The sequence below is a fragment of the Carcharhinus amblyrhynchos genome, chromosome 6 (genome assembly GCF_965287045.1).
Source record: "Carcharhinus amblyrhynchos chromosome 6, sCarAmb.v2.hapA, whole genome shotgun sequence".
NCBI classification, from domain to species: domain Eukaryota; kingdom Metazoa; phylum Chordata; class Chondrichthyes; order Carcharhiniformes; family Carcharhinidae; genus Carcharhinus; species Carcharhinus amblyrhynchos.
This window is the reverse complement of record NC_137329.1, coordinates 78,959,608-78,980,174: the sequence shown is the minus strand read 5'-3', so window position 1 is coordinate 78,980,174 and position 20,567 is coordinate 78,959,608. Positions and strand designations below refer to the sequence as shown.

General features: G+C 41.2%; 1 protein-coding gene across 1 annotated transcript in view; it reads left to right on the top strand.

Annotated features, from left to right (window-relative positions):
- LOC145344494 (A disintegrin and metalloproteinase with thrombospondin motifs 20) overlaps positions 1 to 20,567 on the top strand; it is a 388,246-nt gene that overhangs the window by 10,550 nt on the left and 357,129 nt on the right. The window contains exon 3 of the mRNA XM_080191669.1: positions 11,482 to 11,647. Within this exon, the coding sequence (XP_080047795.1) occupies positions 11,482 to 11,647 (166 nt within the window). The remainder of the gene's footprint in view (positions 1 to 11,481; positions 11,648 to 20,567) is intronic.

The following is a 20,567-nucleotide window of genomic DNA, read 5'->3' as shown; positions in this document are numbered from 1 at the left end:
TTAAGTCCAGAGTATTGGTGGGGTTGAAGAGGGTTGGGAAAGGGTCACGGGGTTTGAGAGGCCAGGGGAGTAGGGCGTGTCAGCAAGAGGAGGAGGTGATGACGAGAGCTGTTTTTATTTTAGATTTGCAGCATTCTCAGAATACTGTTTTTGAGTTTATTACCTGAAATTAACTAAATCAGCTTTCCCTCGCAAGTAAAAAAGGAAAGTGTAGATTACTGAACTCTGGCAAAATGTTCTAACTATGTTTCAGCATCTTTGCAGTGAATGGCTTCTGTGTTACTATCAACCCAAAAAGTTGGCTGAATGTCTATGAATGTGTCACCACAGCATAATGTCATTCTCTCCACTGGTTAATTCAAATGTCACCACCCTGTTGTACTAGAAGGTTGAAATGGTATTTTGGACTTTCTCCTGTTCTAAATTCATCGCTAAATTCAATGTGATGAAGCAAAAAATACAGTTGTGTTGCACTATAATGCATTTGGATTAGCCTCGTAGGTGGCAACGTGTATAATTGTGTATTGAATGAGTCTTCCCATAAAGATCATGAAACAACGGACTTTCACAGCATAATGTACGGGGGTGTTCCATCTGAAGGAGGCTGCTAAAGGATTTTTCTTTCCCAGAATAAGGAAAGCTTAAGCAAGTAATGAATACACTGATAGCACAGCTGTACTGAAGCAGGCAGGGATAAATGGTGGATATGCCAGCTGTGAGTTAAGGGTTGAACGAGAGTTGAAGTAAATCAGTTTGGAATGAACTTGATATATCAAGTAATCAATTAAAATTTGGCAGATGGCCCTAATGTTTGATAGGGCAGCAGTCCAAAAACCGAGTTTTGTGAAGAATGCAGCAATGTGCTGCCTCTCTGTAATGCTGGATAGCAAAGTCAGTAGCATGGAAACATTCAACTTTTTTTTTCTTTTTCTTTTGTAAGTAATCCTGAACTCTATTCCAAAAAATTGCTTAAAAGAACATGTTCAGTAACAATTTTAAAAAGTATAAGTTTGTTTGTGTGTCATAATGCAGTATGGTTATTCAGTGTGGTTCATTGGAAAGATAATCAGTAGATTGGAAATTGGTTAACTCCTGAATATGTGGGAATGGCCTGGTAACACTGGTTTCCCAACACTGGTAGGAAGTGTTCCGGGAATTTGATCTCATGACATTGTAATCACATGACACTTGCTTCAGCTTGACTTTGTAGAGATTACTTTGGAGCTTTGTTTGTGGTGACCATCCCAGAACCATAGGGCTGGATTTTCCAAACCTTGCCCGCAGCTGGGATTCTCCAATCCTGCTGCAATGAATGGAGATTTGGCTGAGCACCAGATTCACCGTTCTTTCTGGCTATGGTGGTGAGGTGTAAATGACCGGGCAGTTCTGGTCATGTTCTTCCTTTCTCCCCCAACTCATGTTTCTCATTCTCTTCCCCTTCACGGCCAGAACTCCAACTTCCTTCCCCCAGTCGATGCCCATGCACACCCTGACACCCTACTATGGTTCATGGTACACTGGCTAGTCCCAACTCTCTAAACTGGTCAGGGCTATGTCATCAAATCTAAGGTTCCTCTGCAGTGGCAGTCAGTGATGTTATGGCAGAGGCTGGATAACAACGTGAACTGCATGGGTGCTCGAGCTTGCAGAAATCTGGAACACGATACAAGAAACAGGTTGCATACAATCAATATTCCCTTTCAGATGTACATGTGCAGCTGTGCCACAATCTCTTGAAGGGGTTGCATTATGCAAGAAACAGGCTACACAGTGAAGGAAAATTAGCGGAAATATTGGTGGGTACAGTGACATTGTGAATACTGAAGTATGAAGATCTTCCAGACTACTTGCTGCAATGTCTGGAGACCCATACTCCATTCTGAGACACTCCTCTGGCAGAACTGGTAGCCCTGCCTTTGATAGTGATTAAAAATAGGGGATTTGAGGATCAGAGGCAGTTATGAATACCATTTCTTTACCCATAACCTAGTGGACTGCTGTTAACTTGAATTGAATAAGAAAACTCCTGGCTGATTAACTTTCTTTTTAAGGAAGTGAGTGTGTTAAGAGGATACCGGCCATTATAATAAAATGGTTTCACGGGCTTCCAACACACATGGCAAAATTCCACGCACAAAACTGTAAATATTCAGGATAAATCTTAAATTTTGTGGCTAAATTGGTCAATGAGTAGAATACAAGAGTGCTTGCCATTGGTGTTATATTAGATTGGGAATGGGGGGAGGTAAGCAGTGAGTTGGATGCCTAAGGGATCAATGTTTAGATTCTGCACTGTTCCTGACCTATACCAGTAATGGATTCAATGCAAATTGGGTGAATTTGGTAAATAAAGTCAAACTCAGAAGGGCAGTGGGTTTAGCAAATATAAGTCGGGACAAGTATGTAAGTGGGCAGAATAATGGCAAAATTAAATTTAATGAGGGCTAATGTAAAGTACTGTACATAAGAAAAAAATGGAGAACTGATGCATCGATGCTGAAATAACGAAAGCTGTAGTTGGAAAAGAGCTGGTAGATTTAATAAATTTAACATTTTACAGTTCAACATTCAGTTTTCTTTGACATATTAAAGTCAGAGCCATGGCGGTACAAGGCAGACTTGGACAAGGCCCATTTCTGCAGCAAGCTGTGCTGAGGTTTCTGAGGTAGTGCACCAAAAAGCAACAGGTCTGATCCCCGATGTCTGAGGACTGAGTAAATGGAGGAACTTGGATTTTTTTTTTAAAAGGGCCTGCAAGGCAACTTTGTTGAGGTATTTAACGTAGTAAAAGATGCAAGAAAGCTAAATCTGGAAAATTACTTCAAGCAACTTGGAAGAGTAGGGTAAAGAGTTGCAAGTTGAACCAATGAAAATGAAAACTTGGATAATGACAGGAAATGTCAGACTAAGGCCGGGATTTTTCTCTCTTGCCTGTGATGATGTTTATTGCTAGCGGGACTGGAAAATTTGTTCAGCGGCCAAAAGGTTGCTGAGTTAAAGTAGGAACTGCTGGTCCCACCAAATGCCACCTTAAGAGTGATTAGCAGACGGCACGGGCTGCTGGTTAGGGTTCTACCAGGGGCAGAAAATACTTTGGAATTTACAACTTTTGGTTATGTTCCTCTGAAACTCCTTATAGTGGTAATGGTGCTATAGAAATGGGTTAAAACAACTAACATCTGGAAGTGGATTGGATTGGTGTCACTCACCCCTCCCCCACCATCTTGCAGTCAGTGTAAATGCAGCAATAAACAGTCAGTCAGATGAAATTAACTTTCTTTTAACTGTAATAACCTTGGGAGATAGGGTAATATCTGTAATCATTTGTTCCATGTGGCAAGGACCAAATTGTCTGATTTAAATGAAGTTTGCCCGGAGGATATAGGACATTTCTATATTAGATATAGCTCTTGGGTAAAGGGATCAAGGGATATGAGGGAGGAGGGGGGGAAAGGGGGGAATCAGCATATTGAATTTGATAATCAGCTATGATCATAATGAATGGTGAAGCAGGCTCAAAGGGCAGAATGGCCTCCTCCTGCTTCTAGTTTATATATCTGTGTGATAGCTATTTACCAGCACACCATGGAGAATTCTTAAAATTGTGCCATGACATCTTTTATGTTCATCTGTGAGTGGGTAGTCACAAACTCCATATGATATCTCATCTGAAGGCAGCACATTGGCATTTCAAAGATCCTTCAGTACCGCAATGAGGGGACATGCTCAACTTATGTGCTCACCTCTCTGAAGCTACTGTGCTGGGTCAAAATATACAAATGCATTTCTCAAGCTGTTAACTTTCCATTATAAATGTCACCAGATTTGAGACTTGAGGAAGATAGAAACATAGAAAATAGGAGCAGGTGGAGGCCATTTGGCTCTTTTAGCCTGCTCCACCATTCATTATGATCATGGCTGATCATCCATCTCAATAGCCTGATCCTGCCTTGCTGCCCCCCTCCCACCGCCCCCCACATCCTTTGATCCCCTTCACCTAAAGTGCTATATCTAACTGCTTGTTGAAAGCATACAATGTTTCGGCCTCAACTACTTTCATGTAAAAGTGATTCTATCCTAGTGTGTGGGCTTTTTTTCTCTTATTGAAGGTTGTTAATATGTTTCCCATACATATCCTGCACTCTTTTTGGTTTATGTGAAACAAAGGTCATGTTTATATATTCCAACACCCAATTTTTGTACTCATTTAGTGGTATTTTTCTGCTTCAATTTATCTTGACAGCAAAGTAAACAAAAGATTACATTTTCCTTAGTTTGCACTTTTAGCGCTCCAACAATTTCACTGCTGTTTCACAGCGGTGTTTGCCTGTATTAACTTAATCTTAAAATCCTGATGTTAGGCTCTTGAGGAAGGACAGACCAGTTTAAATGGTGAGAGAACTTCTCGCTTGTTTGAAGCTAATCAAACGTAATGGTCTATTAATATGTTTTCATTCAGTGCCAGACTGATAAAACAATCTGAGGACATGAAATAGTGTGTCACTCAATCATGTAGCAATATCATTTGACTGATCTACCTTGTGCACAAAATGGAAAACGCCTTTAACATTTGGTATTTGTAGGTACTGATATGATTATAATAAAGGAAAGCTAAACAGATATGAAATGGATTAAGCGATTTATCAAGTGCCAAACTGAATGACCTCCAGGATGTTAATTGTATATTTAATTATGTTTAATTGTATGCAAATAGTGGACATTAACTGGGGATTCACTTGAGCTCTTAGACACAGACATCAACTGTGGTTGTTGGTTTAGGAGGTTCATGTTTGTATCTTGTACCTCTGCAAATAAATGGTTATAAAATTGATCAAAGATTGATTCATCAAATCTGGTTTCCTGGATTAAAATTCTGTAAAGGGTATATCTAATGTTGTCAGTGGTTCTTTGCAACCTTGTTGAACTGGGAAGTGATATGTGATTTAAAAAGTAAATGAACGTGCTCTTTTTATTTAATCAGTGATTTGCGATACTACTCGATTCAGAAAAATTGGCGCATTGTATGCAGTGGAGTGAGCGACTGCAGAAATTCCTTCATGTGCTTACCTGACATGTCTTCAAAAGATAGGAAAAGAAGTACTGAGTTACATGCGATTAATTTTACGAGATGTGGGTTACAGTGAATCATAACTCTGTGTTTGGACTGAGAATTGAATTGGAACTTTAAGTTAAATGATCAGTACCATTGCAGAGTAATTGATAACATGAAACAAATGGGGGTGGCACAGTGGTGAGCACTGATGTGGCACAGTACCAGAGACCCAGGTTCAATTCCAGCCTAGGGTGACTCTGCGTGAGTTTCCCCCAGGTGCTCCAATTTCCTCCCACAGTCCAAAGATGTGCAGGTTAGGGTGATTAAACATGTTAAATTGCTTCTTAGTATCCCAAGATAGATGGATTGGTGGAGTGTATAGTGGACTTACAGAGATGGGGTGGGGGAAGAGGGCCTGGATGGGATGCTCTGTTGGAGTTGGTGCAGACTCAATGAACCTCCTTATGTACTGTGAGGATTCTATGAATGCCATCAAAAGTAGTTGATGCCACAGTTATTGAGCCTTTTGGAAAAAATTGCTCATTAAGAATGTAAGCTAAATGCAGGGAGTATGCTGATGTGTCTGCACACAGATGGTAGGGACTCAGGTCCTCGAGTTCAGTCAGAAATACCTGAGTAACTGATCTCAAGTGGGGCAGTGACGAAGGTCATGCGTATCCAGCATCTCAGCATCAAATATGCTGACTTTCTCTGGGGGAATAGTGGCACAGTGATTAGCACTGCTGTCTCGCAGCTCCAGGGACCTGGATTCAATTCCCGGCTTTGTCACCATCTGTGTGGAGCTTTCACATTATCCCCATGTCTGCATGGGTTTCCTCCTGATGCTCCGGATTCCTCCCACAGTCCAAACATGTGCGAGTTAGGTGGATTGGCAATGCTAAATTGCCCCTTAGTGTCAGGGGGGCTAGCTAGGGTAAATGCATGGGGTTATGGGGATAGGCGCTGGGTGGGATTGTGGTCAGTGCTGACCCGATGGGCCGAATGGCATCCTTCTGTACCGTAGGGTTCTATGATTCTGCTTAAGAAATTTGCAAAACAAGGTCTAAACGAGAAGCATGATTTTTATAGAGCTTCAGCTTAAGCAGCGCCATAATGCAGGATTCTGTGTTTAAGAACTGTTCATAGAGATGCTCCCCAAGACAAATCTCAGCTGCTGCTGGAGGCCACTAACTTGTAAAAGACACTCTTTTTGGTTGTTGGTTTTCCAGTGCTAGAAGATGCCAGTGACCAAGTGTCACAGACTGGCACATTCCAAGGTCTGGGAGTACATACTGACAGATACACTGCAGTTTGGTGTGGTTGTTTCAACATGAGCAAAGCTATGGCTTTGGGCCTCACCCCGCCCATTGTACACTGAGATGCTAGAATGTCTCTGGCTCTACGTATCAGATCATCTTTAATGTACTGTAAACACTGATGCAATCTGCACTGTAAGTAGCATGAGGTATCCTAGAAAGCCACAGAAACGGGAAGGAATTTCTTGGATTGCAACGGTTCAAGAAGCAACCCACCACTATCTTCTCGAGGGCAATTAGGGATGGACAATAAATGCTGGCCAAGCTAATGAGGCTTGCATCTCATGAACAAATATTTTAAAAATGCCCCAGTCTGAATCCCTTGGGCTTGAGGAAAGGGGACTTTGCTGAGGCCAAAGGTATCAAAATTGGGGGTTAGGAGGTGGTTGAGCTAACAACCACGGTACTGAGCGAAGGCTGAAGGTGAGGTAGATACAGCTTTGAATGTGTATCTGTAAATAATTTGAGATAGAGCCTTTTCCTATAAAGGATGCAGAATGAAGTGCGGTTGGAAGGGGAGAATGCCTGCGAAGGGAAGTTAGACAAGGTCAGTGGTGGCCTGGTCAGTGATTGAGGCCATGGGATACGAGGTCAAGAGAATTGTTATGAATATGGTAAATAAAATATTTATCCCTGTCCTTTCTGAAAATAATTTCCGTGTAAATTTAGATTCTGACTAAATGTGGTTAAGTTCTAGATTCCCTTGTGTTTCTGCTTTGACTTTGAAGCCATTCAAAAAAAAATCATTCATGGAATATAGACATCACTGGCTAGGTCATCATTTATTGTCCATCCTTTTTTGCCCTTGACGAGGTGTTGGTGAGCTGCCTTCTTGAACCATTATGGACCCTCTGATGTCGATAAACCCATCAAGAAGTCTCACAACATCAGGTTAAAGTCTAACAGGTTGATTTGGTAGCACAAGCCACAAGCTTTCGGAGCACTTCCCTTTCATCAAGTGAGTGGGAGTCCTGTTCACAAACAAAACATATATAGATACAAACTCAATTTACAAGATAATGGTTGGAATGCGAGTCTTTACAGGTAATCAAGTCTTAAAGGTACAGACAATGTGAGTGGAGAGAGGGTTAAGCACAGGTTAAAGAGATGTGTATTGTCTTCAGCCAAGGCGCTTAACAAGATTTTGTAAGCCCAGGCAAGTCGTGGGGGTTACAGGTAGTGTGACATGAACCCAAGATCCCAGTTGAGGCAGTCCTCATGTGTGCAGAACTTGGCTATCAGTTTTTGGTGTAGGTACATCCACGGTGTTGTTAGGGAACAAGTTCCAGGATTTTGACCCAGCAATAGTGAAGGAATAGCAATATATTTTTCCAAGTTAGGATGGCGAGTGACTCAGAGGGGAGCTTGCAAGTGGTGGTATTCTCGTGTGTCTGCTGATCTTGTCCTTCTAGATGGTAGTGGTCATGGATTTGGAAGGTGCTGCCTAAGGAACTTTGAGTTCTTGCAGTGTCTTTTGTAGGTGCTACACACTGCTGCTTTTGTTCGTTGGTGTTAGAGGGTATGAATGGCAGCCTTCCACAAACAATTAGGCTGTTATATCCTGGATGGTGTCAAACGTCTTCTGTTGTTGGAGCTGCACCAGGCAAGTGGAAAGTATTTCACTACACATCTGACATGTTCCTTGTAGATTGCAGACAAGCTAGGGGGAGTCAGGAAGTGAGTTACTTGCCATAGGATTCTTAGCCTGTGACCTGCTGTTCTAAGCACAGTATTGATGTGGCTTGTCCCGTTCAGTTTCTGGTCACTGGTGACCCCCCCCAGTAGTGCCAGTAGCTGCCTTTCCAATTGACTACATTGCACTGTTAGGGCAAACAGCCAAAGTTGCAAAGGAAATAAACTCCTGGTGTGTATCAAAATGACAAAGTCAGGAAGAAGTATGGGTGTATGAAGCCCCTTGGTGGTTTTAATATGTACTTATACCACATAGTGGCATAAAACTAACAGTGTCATGCCTCCAATGACATGGGATGCTTATGATTTACTGCAAAGTGAATTGCAAATAGGAAAAGGGATTTTTTTTTGGAGGGGGCTGAATCTCAAATCTTCTAACTTTTGTGTGGTTCATATGGTTTTACTGAGGGGGAGGTGGGGATGTTAGGGATTGAAAGAGTAATATTTGTCAGTATCCTATTTTAGGCTCGAAAAATAGTTTCTTCTAATGTTATCTGAGCCTCTGATACATTTTAACTGATATCTGACCAGTGCGGCTTTTCAAAGAGTTTTCTTTACCTCGTGCTGCATTACATTTGAGGAGTCTCTGAGAGTGTGCACTTGGAATATACCGGTAATCCCTGAGCAAATACATTTCTTTCTAACTGAAATACACTTTAATCTGTTTAAATGCTACCTTTTTAGAATTTTAGGCTGTTTGGCATTGATCTTGATTTGTTTTGGTTGGCTTTAAGTTAGACAAAGGCAGGACTCAGCAATTTAATCTTCATGTTGTTTCTTGCCAGTTTGACAAAAGCAATGAGGGAGAAAGCAGAACAATATCCAACTTAACACTGGACACAAAAGAATGCCATGTCCTGGTTTGTTTGAAAACCTGCAGTATAATTGGAGTGACTGTAGCAGTGCCTTTTTAACTCTGGACTGACAATATGGGTATGACTATGATGACCACGTACCCAGACACCTGGGGGATAGTGGGAGTGGAACCAAAATATTGTGAACCTCTGATGATGGGCTTTGGGGGTGTGGGGGGGGGGGGGGTGCTGATGACATCATCACTAGCTTACCTTTGAAGTCTCCTTGAAGAATTCTTCAGCATAAAGCACTGTCCCAGCTGTAACTGAAAGGCTGAGGTTACGGATTCTAAATGCTGGTGAATTCGTTTTCACTTTTCCTGGAGCTTGTGCGACAATGCCCTTCATTAAGAGAATGTTAGGATTAATCAATGTGGTAAGAATAAAACTTGCAATTTTTCCCCCTCATTGTATGTGTTTGTGCCCAGCCTGATGTTTTGTCCTCCAATATGAAATGCAGGGTGTCGTGCCTGCTCTGCCATTCAATGAGATTTTGGCCGATCTGATGGTGGCCTCACCTCCAATTTCCTACCTCAGTGCACCCACACCACCACCACCAACCACTCCCCCCAACCCCAACTCCCTTACAGAATAATGTCAGAATTCTACCACCCTGCCCGCCAAGGTATTGGAGTCGGCGAGGGGCGGACAATGAAAATTTCTGTTGACCTTGGGTGGAATTTTCAAGTTTTGGGTCAAGGCTATAAAATCCCACCCCAAAATTCTGTCTAATTCAGCCTCAAATGTATTTGAAGACCTGGTCTCCACCATTCTCTGAAAAGAATTCCAAAGACTGATGACTCTCTGAGAGAAAAAATTCTTCATTGTACCAGTCTTAACTGGGAGACCTCTTATTTTGAAACCTTGTCCCCTAGTTCTAGATTCCCTCATGAGAGGAAACATCCCCTCAGCATCTGGTCTTTTAAAATCTTCCATGTTTCAATAAGATCACCTCTCGTTCTTCCAAACTCCAATGAGCTTAGACCACATCTGCTCAAACTTTCCTTATACGTCAACCCTTTCATCTCAAGATTTAACCAAGTGAGCCTTCTTGAGATGGCTTCCAATGCAAGGATCATACGTGAAATTATGCATAGATTTCTAAATTCTTCTTGAACTGAAAATCTAATATAGAATAAAACCTGGAGAAAGACATTTTCTGGTAATTATTGTAGAATGATAAACATGAGTTCAAGATCATAAAATGATTCCGGCACAGGAGGAAGCCATCCAGCATTGTGTCTGTGCCAGCTCTCTGAAAAATCAAAAGCCCCTGTCTTTTCCCCATAGTCTTGCAAGTATATTTGCATATTTTCTTGTTGCAATTGGAGGCTTCTTGTAGTATGTCTTCACCCCTGGTTGCATGACAAAAATGCATGTTAAGCATCTGCAACATAAACACCATGTTCCCCTCTTTCACAGCCAACTATATTCCGTAAATCTTTGATTGAAAACCAAAAGCAACACAACACTGTCTCGTGTGACTAAGTGTCATAATTATAAAGATTTCATGTACGTCACATGAGTGGGGTGTTTGTCATCATATCTCAGAATACATATTGCCTTGTTGCATGTTATTTATGGTTCATTTTCTGATAAAGATTATTTTAAGAAATCAGTAGAAAGAGCCCTGGAATTTTTCAATGTGGCAGTTCCCTTCATAAAGAGACCTCTTTCAGCCAGTGTGGGATGATTTCTATCTGTGGCAATAACATTTTTTTTTATTTTTACTTACAATTTTACTACCAACAGGAAATGAGGAAATCTTCCACAATGGTTTGCTTTAAGCACAGATTGTTGTTTCGTTTACTTTTTACTTGATCCACATTTGCATATTAAAAGTCGGAATGAAAAGGAATCCGACATTGATGGTGAACTGTAAACTCTCTCGCTATCCCAATGCTTTAACAGTTGTTATCTGTAACAGATTTTCCGTGTACCTTTACCAGGCTGAGATTTATATTATTAAGATATTTGTTAGTAGGTGGGATGCAACAAATAGTAAGATTAAAGTATTAATTTTGAGTGTTTATTTGAACGTTTTAAACTCGATATCATCACCAATATAAATAATCAATAGCTCAAAACCTCCACAGACTCGTGTGTGTATGTGTCCTACGAAGAACTTGATGCATTTTTATCTTCATCAGTGATTGGAGTTGAGTTTTAGCTGGGATGGTGGGAGTTTGAAGTAGTGGAATGTATTCTCTTTTGCCGTTATGGTCAGATGAGGAAATTATCAAAACAAGGGTGGGCACCTGAAGTACTTGAGCTGTTACCCGGGCTCACTGCCCAACATCATGTCCATTTTCTGACTCGCACTCCTCGGCTAGTGGTCCAGGAGTGCAGCTTTTCTAAGGTTATCTGAAAGGGCCTTCAATGATTTGATTTCCCATCAGACACAATCCCATTGCGGTAAAATGTTTTGTATAATATGTTACTTTTCCAGCACCCATTGTCGTGTAGAAAAATGCTTTTGTCTCTTTGTAGTTTAAACAGAGTTGCTCACCATTCTGAATGAACAGCACTTTTGGTGCTAAATCCTTGTTCTTATTACCTGTGACAGATGGGCACTTTTCATACACGTGATGGACAATATTTTCTGGAACCTCTCCTGAAACCAGATGGAGGTCAATATGAAGATGAGCACAACAAACTGCACCTCATATACCAAAATGGAGCACTGAATAATAATGGCTTAGGGAAAACTTCTTACCCATGTGCAACCTCCGGTAGGTGGGAATGCTTCACTTTTTAAAAGATACTTTGCTTTGAAAAGAAATGTGTGTACTCTTTTTTTTACCTTCAGTATTGATGAGCTGACACAGTGAGGGTGATACTTAGTCAACTGTGTCTTTTGGAATTGTTCTAGGCAAGTCTGATTCTGACTGCACCCTGCGTTCACACGTGTGCACAGTCAGCAGGAATTGTGTAATAGTGATTAGCAGTGGAGGCTAAGATCAAGTGCAGTATCGACATGCTGTACTTGGTTGAAGTTATTAGGTTACATTTTGGCTTCATTTGAAGTAATTAAAAGTGACATCTTGGCCTTTTGGCTAAGATGCAAATGAGATCACGCCTTGGAGGAGGAATTACACCTATTCCAATCAGCTTGGATCATGTAGATCAAGCCCAAGACAGGAGGTAAGAGCCCTGTCTTGTCAGCTTGGATCGGGAATGTCTCAACTTGTTGGCACTCTGAATTGGATTTGATTTGATTGGATTGAATTGGAATAAAGTATATTTAAAAAAAAATTAATAGTGATTAGCAGTGGAAACCCTGGCCAGCATTCTGCTTCCTGACTGCACAGCATTAAAGCTAGTCTGTCCCCACCCTGCCACTAGCTAGGTTCAGCTACTCATTGGAATGGCTGCTGCTGGAGGGTCAAAGAACAACACAGCACGGGAAACAGGCCCTTTGGCCCAACGAGCCCGTGCCGCCATCTTAACAATGTGTTTTTCCTCCTCCACCCTTGACCCATGTCTATACTTATGATACCCCCATTGGAAACCAGATTAAGGGGAGAATAATTTAGGGACAATTGGTTATACCAATGAGCCTAAGAGCACGTCTTTGGGGTGTTGGAGGAAACCGGAGCACCCGGAGGAAACCCACGCAACCATAGGGAGAACTCGCAAACTCCTACAGACACTGGCCCAAATCCATGTATCTGCACAGCTAACAGTGGTAGTCACTGAGCTGTTGTGGTGCCCATCTGCTGGTCCAGTTTTAAGCACGCACAAACGACGCAAAGTACTAGGCCACTCTCAAAACATCCAAGAGCAGCCCACGCACGACCCAACGTGTGCATGCCCCTCGTTAGACAACAAGGTGGACTGACGCACCTGTGGAGTAAAAGAGAAGAACATCAACACATGTAACAAAACACATGTCATCAACTTGGTGGGGGGCGCGCTTTGGTCCGCGTGGGGCTTGCTGATCTTCCAGTTGAGGGGGCTGTCCTCGACTGAGTGTTGAGGACTGGTGCGTTCCGGGGTCCAGGACTGCGTGCTGGGGGACATGCTGAGGCTTGGGGCAGCCACTGCAAGAGCACAATGGGGAAAGGCCACACTATAAGGTCTTTTAACGGAGGCAGACCAAGGGCCCAGGAATTGCAGAATACCCTCGGCCTGCATAACTGTGTACCAGTCTGACAAATAACGGCACACAGTACATTTTGAGACATGTATATAGTTTTAAGTTTTGAAATGTAATGACTGTAATTTGTATACTACTGTAAAGATGTTTTTGTTCTGCACTGTTTGCAATTTTTAGACATGTAGATTTGCAATACTTTAATTGAGATTTTTATGAATAAAGCATATTTTTGAAATTAAAGAAAAGCTAGTCATTGGAACACAGACTAGCAACCTGAGACCTTCTCAGACAATGTCGCTTTGACACTCACTGGCTGAATCATTGGGAGTACATATGAAATAGGCTGTTTGGCCCCTGTACCCTACTTTTAAATGTGTTTTACCCAACATCTTTAGAAATCCCCATCATGCATGGAGGCAAGACTGCCTATGATAACTGTAAAGAAATAACTGGCTTATTTATAGAGCCCTAACTGAATGTTATAATAGTCTGAAACTCCTTAGATTATTAGGTGTTTGATCCTTTGTCCCATTCTGTGCCTTGGCACAAGAAAAATAATTTTTAGGCTAAAGACATTAGTTATCGCCAGTGGTTCTACAGGTAGTTTGGATGCAAGTTAATTTTCTCTTCAGAGAAAGATCATAAGACCACTTTGTATTTGAAAGGTCTTTCAAGTTGTAATCAACCGACAGATTAAACTGAGCAAATAGGGATTATTTATATAGTTAGTTGTTGACTTTGGGTTTGGAACTACATTACAAATGATGAGTTATGGATTTGAATACATGTACTCTTTTGACCGTGGGTGAACATTTACCAACAAGACCTGAATTTGAAACCTGCAAAAGTGTTTGAAATCTTGAGCCTTTGAGACTACAATAAGATGTAACTTTGACTTTCAGTACAGGAAGGTTAAAACATTTTGATGTAAAAGATTACTCATTTTGATTTTCCAAATGTTGTAATTTAGTTACGAGTCTCTCCAACAATCCTCTTCATGTTTGAACACAAAGTTTAAACCCTTTACTTCAGACGCGTGGATAAAATAAATTGATTTTTTTTGGGTTATTTTTCAAGTTTGGCAGAAAAAAAATTTTTTGAAGGATTTTAAACCATTTCCTGGGGATTAAGCACTTGACAATTTTTGAATCTTAAATATTAATAAACAATATTAAAAAATTACTAGTTGAAAGTCCAATACAGGCATTATGGCCCAAATGGTCTCTTTCTGTGCTGTAAAAATCTAGTAACCTTTTTCGATTGGCAAGATGTGGCCCATTTGCTTTCTGTGAGATACAGTGTAAAGATACCCCCGCCACACTGATTAAACATGTGGATGGGAAATCTGAGTGTACTCGGTCAACATGAACAGAGACTTCTGCTGGGTGAGGATTGTCTACAGTTTTTGGAGAGCACTGGAGAATTTTCCAACTGTCAGGAAAGGAGGAAGACATGAGAAGCAGGGGCCCAGCGGTTGAATGAAATTGGAAGAAACTGGCAGGGGGCTTGGAAAAGAATTAATGGCATTGAGTAAGTTGCCAAATAAACAATTGTACTTAATCACTGAGCTGGAGGTGCAACTGGAGCAGGATCAAAGACTTTAGATTTTTAAATGCAGCTGAGGAGAAAGTCCTGCAATGCTTCCTCTTGGGCATGGCAGAGTGTGGGAAAATAGTATAACAAACTCTGGTAAATGTCTCGTTTTTGATATTGTGCAGTAATGTTACTTTTTCAAATTTAAGCGATACCATAGATACAAGCGTTTGCAATATAAACCATCGTGATGTTTATGAATATACAATTTTGAAGGATACAAAAACTTAAAGTGGTACAATGCCTCCCTAATGTGGCTATTTCCTTCAATGTAGAGAGAATTCTGACCTTTCTGCTTGAGCTACAAATCACTTACCTGTACGCAACTGGCTAACTCCCTAACACAAGCTCAAAAATTGACAAAACCAACCATGCCAATCTATAAATGGAGGACCCCATTGGAGAGAGCAATCTTCTGCATAGAGAACAGATTCGCTATGTGAGTTTTAAGTCCCATGTTTCGAAGGACTTTGGGCAATCAGGCTTTGATTTGCATGGGGGTCAGTATCGTTCAAACATCAAAATGTCTGTTGCAGATTTTGGTGGCCCATAGGTAGAGCAACTTGGGCACTGGGGAGAGGTGATTTGTATTTTTCAGAACCGGATTGTCCCCACCTGGTTTACGGAATATACTGGAGGTGCAGTTACACTCTTGGCCTGAAGGCTAAACCAGTCTTTTGATTTATAAACTAGAACACCATCTGTGTACAAGGAAGCCACTTGCCGCTCAACCAGAAGGGTCAGAAGTCTTTTACATTGGCTTCCTATTGTGGTTATTTTCTTCAATGTACCACTTTAAAATTTTGTATCATAGAATCCTTACAGTGCAGAAGGAGGCCATTCAACCCATCGAACCTGTATCGACAATGATCCCACTCAAGCCCTATCCCCATAACCTCCACGCATTTACCCCGCTAATCCCCCTGACAGTAAGGTGCAATCTAGCATGGCCAGTCAACCTAACCTTTGGACTGTGGGAAGAAACTGGAGCACCTAGAGGAAACCCACACAAACATGTGGGGGAGGTGGGGGGAAGACAGAGAAAGAGAGGAGGAGGAGAAGCATACAGACTCCACACAGACAGGACCTGGAGGCTGGAATCAAACCTGAGTCCCTGGCACTGTGAGGCAGCAGTGCTAGCCACTGTGCCACCGAGCCATATCCTTCAGAGCTTAACAGTATTTTATGTTCATGAACATCATTATGGTTTAGATTGCAAACACTTGTATGTATTGTATCTCTTGAATTTCAAAAAGTAGCATTCGTCCACAATATCAAAAATGAGACACTTTGCAGAATTTGCTACACTATTTTCCCACACTCTGCCATGCCTGAGAGAGCACTGCCAAAGCTGCGGACAGTCAGACTGTTTTCAGTTCAGTGAGCTGGATGGCCAGGTTGGGATGTCCGAATTGAGACACAGGAAGTACAGTGGTGCGTAGACTATGCTACTGCACTCAGAATTCAGAGGCTGAGCTAATGTCGCAGAAAGTGAGTTCAAAACTCACTATTACAGTTTGACTATTAACTGAATTTAAATAAAATTAAACTGAAGTTATGAAAAAACAATTTCACTAATGCCTTTTCAGGGAAGGTAAACTGTTGTGCTAACTGAGTCTGGCTGAGATGTCTCACATCATCATGGTTGACTCTTATTTGCCTTCTAAGTGGCCTAGATGAATAGCCTGATGCACCAAACAGGGCCACGAGGGTGGGGCACGAGATACTGGCATGCCTGCATAGCAATAAGGTATATAGTTAAAAATGTGCTGTGCTGAGACTCTCACCAGCCATTCTCAAGCATAAGCAGCACTATATAGAATCTGTCTGTGGATAATAGAAGAAGAATGTCCTGATACGCAATCAATGCTTCCAACCAAGAATTAAATCAATTTTTTTTCTTATATAGAATTATGAGCCCAATTGGAAAGACAGTGTTCATGAGAAGATGAGAAATGGGGGCAGACGTTTGCACCATGGTTGACCTTCAATCTCAACTCCACTTTCCCAGGCAATCCTCACATCTTTTGCTAACTTTCCAGACTCTCAATCTACCGCTCTCAACCTTGAATATATTCAATAACTGAACATCCTCAGTCCTTTGGGCTAATGAATCCCAAAGGTTCACAACCATCTCTGAGTGAATACCTTGCCTACTCAATTCCTAATTAACTGATCTCTCATCCAGAGACTATGCTGCTTAGTTCTAGACTCTTAGCCATTGGCAACAACCTTTCAACATCTACCTTGATAAGTTCCCTTAGAATCTTTACACAGGGTGGCATGTTGGCACAGTGGTTAGCACTGCTGCCTCACAGCGCAGGGGACCTGGGTTCGATTCTCAGCTTGGGTCACTGTCTGTGCGGAGACTGTACATTCTCCCCGTGTCTGCATGGGTTTCCTCCACATGCTCTGGTTTCCTCCCAAAGTCTGAAAGACATGCTGGTTAGGTGCATTGGCCATGCTGAATTCTACCACAATGTACCTGAACAGGTGCCAGAATGTGGGGACTAAGGGATTCTCACAATAACCTCATTGCAGTATTAATGCAAGCCTACTAGTGACACTAATAAATAAACTTTAAACATTGAAAATTTAAACAATTTTTCTAATTATCATTTTTCTAAACACCAGAGAGTATGAGTCAGTTGTGTTCGATCTCTCCTCATAGGCAACCTTTCATCCCAGGAATCAACCTAGTCAACCCAAACTCTCTTCATGATTGTCTTTTCAACAAGTGACTACCATGGTGAGACGTTGTTTTTGAATAGGAAAGCTGACATGGAGTAACACACATCATTAATTCACAAATAAATAAATTGGTTCATGGTATCTCCTGTTTGCTTCAGTTATCTTTAAGATCTGTAGAAAATTGAACCAAGCAAAATAAGGGAAATAATTTTTTTCATACAAGTTATTGGAATGGTGTTTTCCGATTTACATGGTTTAGAAGTATTAAATGATGTATTTAAACTTAAGTCTGCTGTGAATCCCATTTGCAAAACATAATCATGTATGATTGCATATAATGGCAACAAGTTGGGACACAATGGGATAGTTTGAAAGGTATACCACAGGAAAACATTCAGTTGCCACAGTGGTGGCAGCAATCAGGCCAGTAGCAAGTTAAAATGGACTGGGTGAAACGTATAGGTCTTCCCACCTACTTACCCCCACCCCCCACCCGGCCAAATCGCAAACCTCTAACTTAACAGCTGTCCTTGTGTAGGCTATAGACTCGATAATTGATGTGTTGCAGCTTTTAAAGAGACATGTGAAATCCCGGGAATTCAGCTGAATCAACATTAGGAGATGTGCATGGCAAATTACTTGGGTATTTAGGAGCAGGGTCCATGTCAACTGACATACATCTATAGATGTTTAGAGATGATCTCTATTTCAATATGTATTTGATTAGTCACACTCGTTTCTTTGGGAAAATGAACTAGTGTGTAGAATTTCTGCTGTCTTCAAGTTTCAAGACCCTGTCGTTAAAGTTTTGCTAACTTGTATACAATATGACATTGAACTTTGCGCAATCCAGTCTAATCTTTCCCAGGAGTTTGGAAGGATGCCATGACAATGAAACTTGCAGTTCCCTTAGCTCTTGTGGAGCAGTAGACGTATTGGTGTTAACTGATCCACTGACAAAATTAGGAGCACGTATCACCAGCCAGTTAAATCTCTAGAAATAGCGAGTAAAATTGGGGTGGGATATGGAATAAGTGACTGTACCACCCACTTTGTGCCTGAACTAATATTGAAGCTCAAGGAGTTGAAGGGCAGTTTCTCAGCAGTTAGAAATGGATCACTCTGTGCTGGCATTGCTCCAGTTCATTTTTTACATCAAAGCATTGGCTATAATTCCATGGGAACCAATAGTCGATTGACAAGTGTGAGCTAAAACAGTTGGGTTTGGCCATCCTATTCAGCCCTGGTGGACAAGGTCTGATGAATTTCCAGCAGAATTAATGTGATGTCAACGTGCTGTCTAATAATACTCCTGTGATTATCTTGGGATAATTTTTATTATAGCGGATTATATAGATGGAAAATTACAACTTGGTGTGGGAATCCTAGTTAATATTGTTTTCTATTTGCCTAGGTCATAGCCACTTGATACCACTAGAATTGCATCAACAGATTGAAAGTCAGTGGATTTTGGCTGGGCTGGCACACAATGACAGGACCTGAATATCTCAGCTGGGATCTCAGGCTTTACTGATCTATCAGTCCCATGTTTGGGTGATGTGTTTTCCTGCTGGGCAGTTACTGTCCCAGTTATTGTTTTGTAAAGGTTTCACCATCTCTCCATGTGATTTGTTTCTGCAGGTTAACGTTGCATCTGTATGTTGATAGGGGGCTTGTCTAGATTCAGGCTCATCAAACTGTCTTGTTTGCATCCGCAGACCACTGTGTTGAGTCAAATAGTTGTAATGTGATAGCATGCAAATGGAAAAGAAATGCAGGAATGGTAAATGGTGCAATTGAAGTCATTGAACAAAAGAATTATTTTGTTTTAAAAATAATTTTATTGGTTCATTTTAAGTACAAGAATACTTGCAGAAAAGTTTGCAAGGTTTCTTGATGCAAGTACATATTTGAAAATTGTGGGTAGTGTGCTGATTATTTTTGCAAAGGGCAATTATATATTAATTCACTGAGTTAGACATTGCTGGCAAGGCCACCATTTACTGTTCATCCCTAATTGCCCTTGAGAAGGTGGTGGTGAGCAAACTTCTTGAATTATTGCAGTCCATGTGGTGTAGGTACACACTGTTGGAAGGGAGTTTCAGAATTTTGACCCAGTTACAATGAAATATATTACTTAGAAGGGAATGTGAAGGTGGTGGTGTTTTCTTGTACCTTCTACCCTTGTCCTTCTAGATGGTGTATTATTATCTGTTGTTAGAAAGTAGCGAACATTTATAGACTATTTACAGAGTTGAACTTTAGCAAGACTCCATTAGATCCTCCTCCTCTCAGGTTCCGATTGCATGTGACCTGACATCATCAATGAAATGTTCTAGTTATTAGCATAATGGCTTTTAACTCTTTGTACCACACCTCCCCTCCAAGTTTTTCATTGTACCTATTAACATGAACTTTATTACTGTGCACACACACACACACACACACACACACACACACACACACACACACACACACACACACACACACACACACACACACACACACACACCCTGTCTTATGGCAGTGGCATTCATCTCCAACTGTGATCTATGCTCTCTTTGAGAATGTGTAATCTCTTCGTAATCTTCTCTTTGGAAGGTATCGACCTCCACAGACAGAGATTTTTGCTTCCGGTCCATTGTATGAAGTGGCTAGCAAAGGGTTTTCATTTTTTTCCCCTTCTTCTTGTTACTCTGGAGAAAGGTTGGACTGTTGAATGAAAATGAAAGTATGAAGCCTGTTCAGCTCCTGCGAAGATTTGTATAGCTGAAGGGGGGTCTGTAAACTTTGACTGCTACAACAAAGGAAGTATTACGTAATGCTCATTCATGAAAGAATCAGACAGATGAAGAGGAGGATGAAGACTATTCTGAAGAAAATATGATGATTGTCCTGCTAATACTATGGAAACGCCTTTTTCTGTAGGTAGAGGTTCAGCTATCACACTCTCTTCAGTGTTAGTCTGCTCCTTGGTGTGCCTGAACTCCCTCACAATGTGTCCTGTCACCAGCATCAGCAGCGAAAAGAAACATGCAGAGGCAAAATGCACCTTTGTGTCCACCTATGACAATAGGATCTGTGGTAAACATCTCTGGTTTTAATCTCTAGATTTAACTTCAGATTCAAACAATAGCGGGGATTTGTTTGACGACAGTTACAGTGACAATAGTACGAGCCTCTTGTCTCAGTTCCTCATTGTGCAAATGAGTTTGATTGTTGTTGAATGTCATTAGTGTCTTTAGCAGTATAGACAGATTTGCCTCATT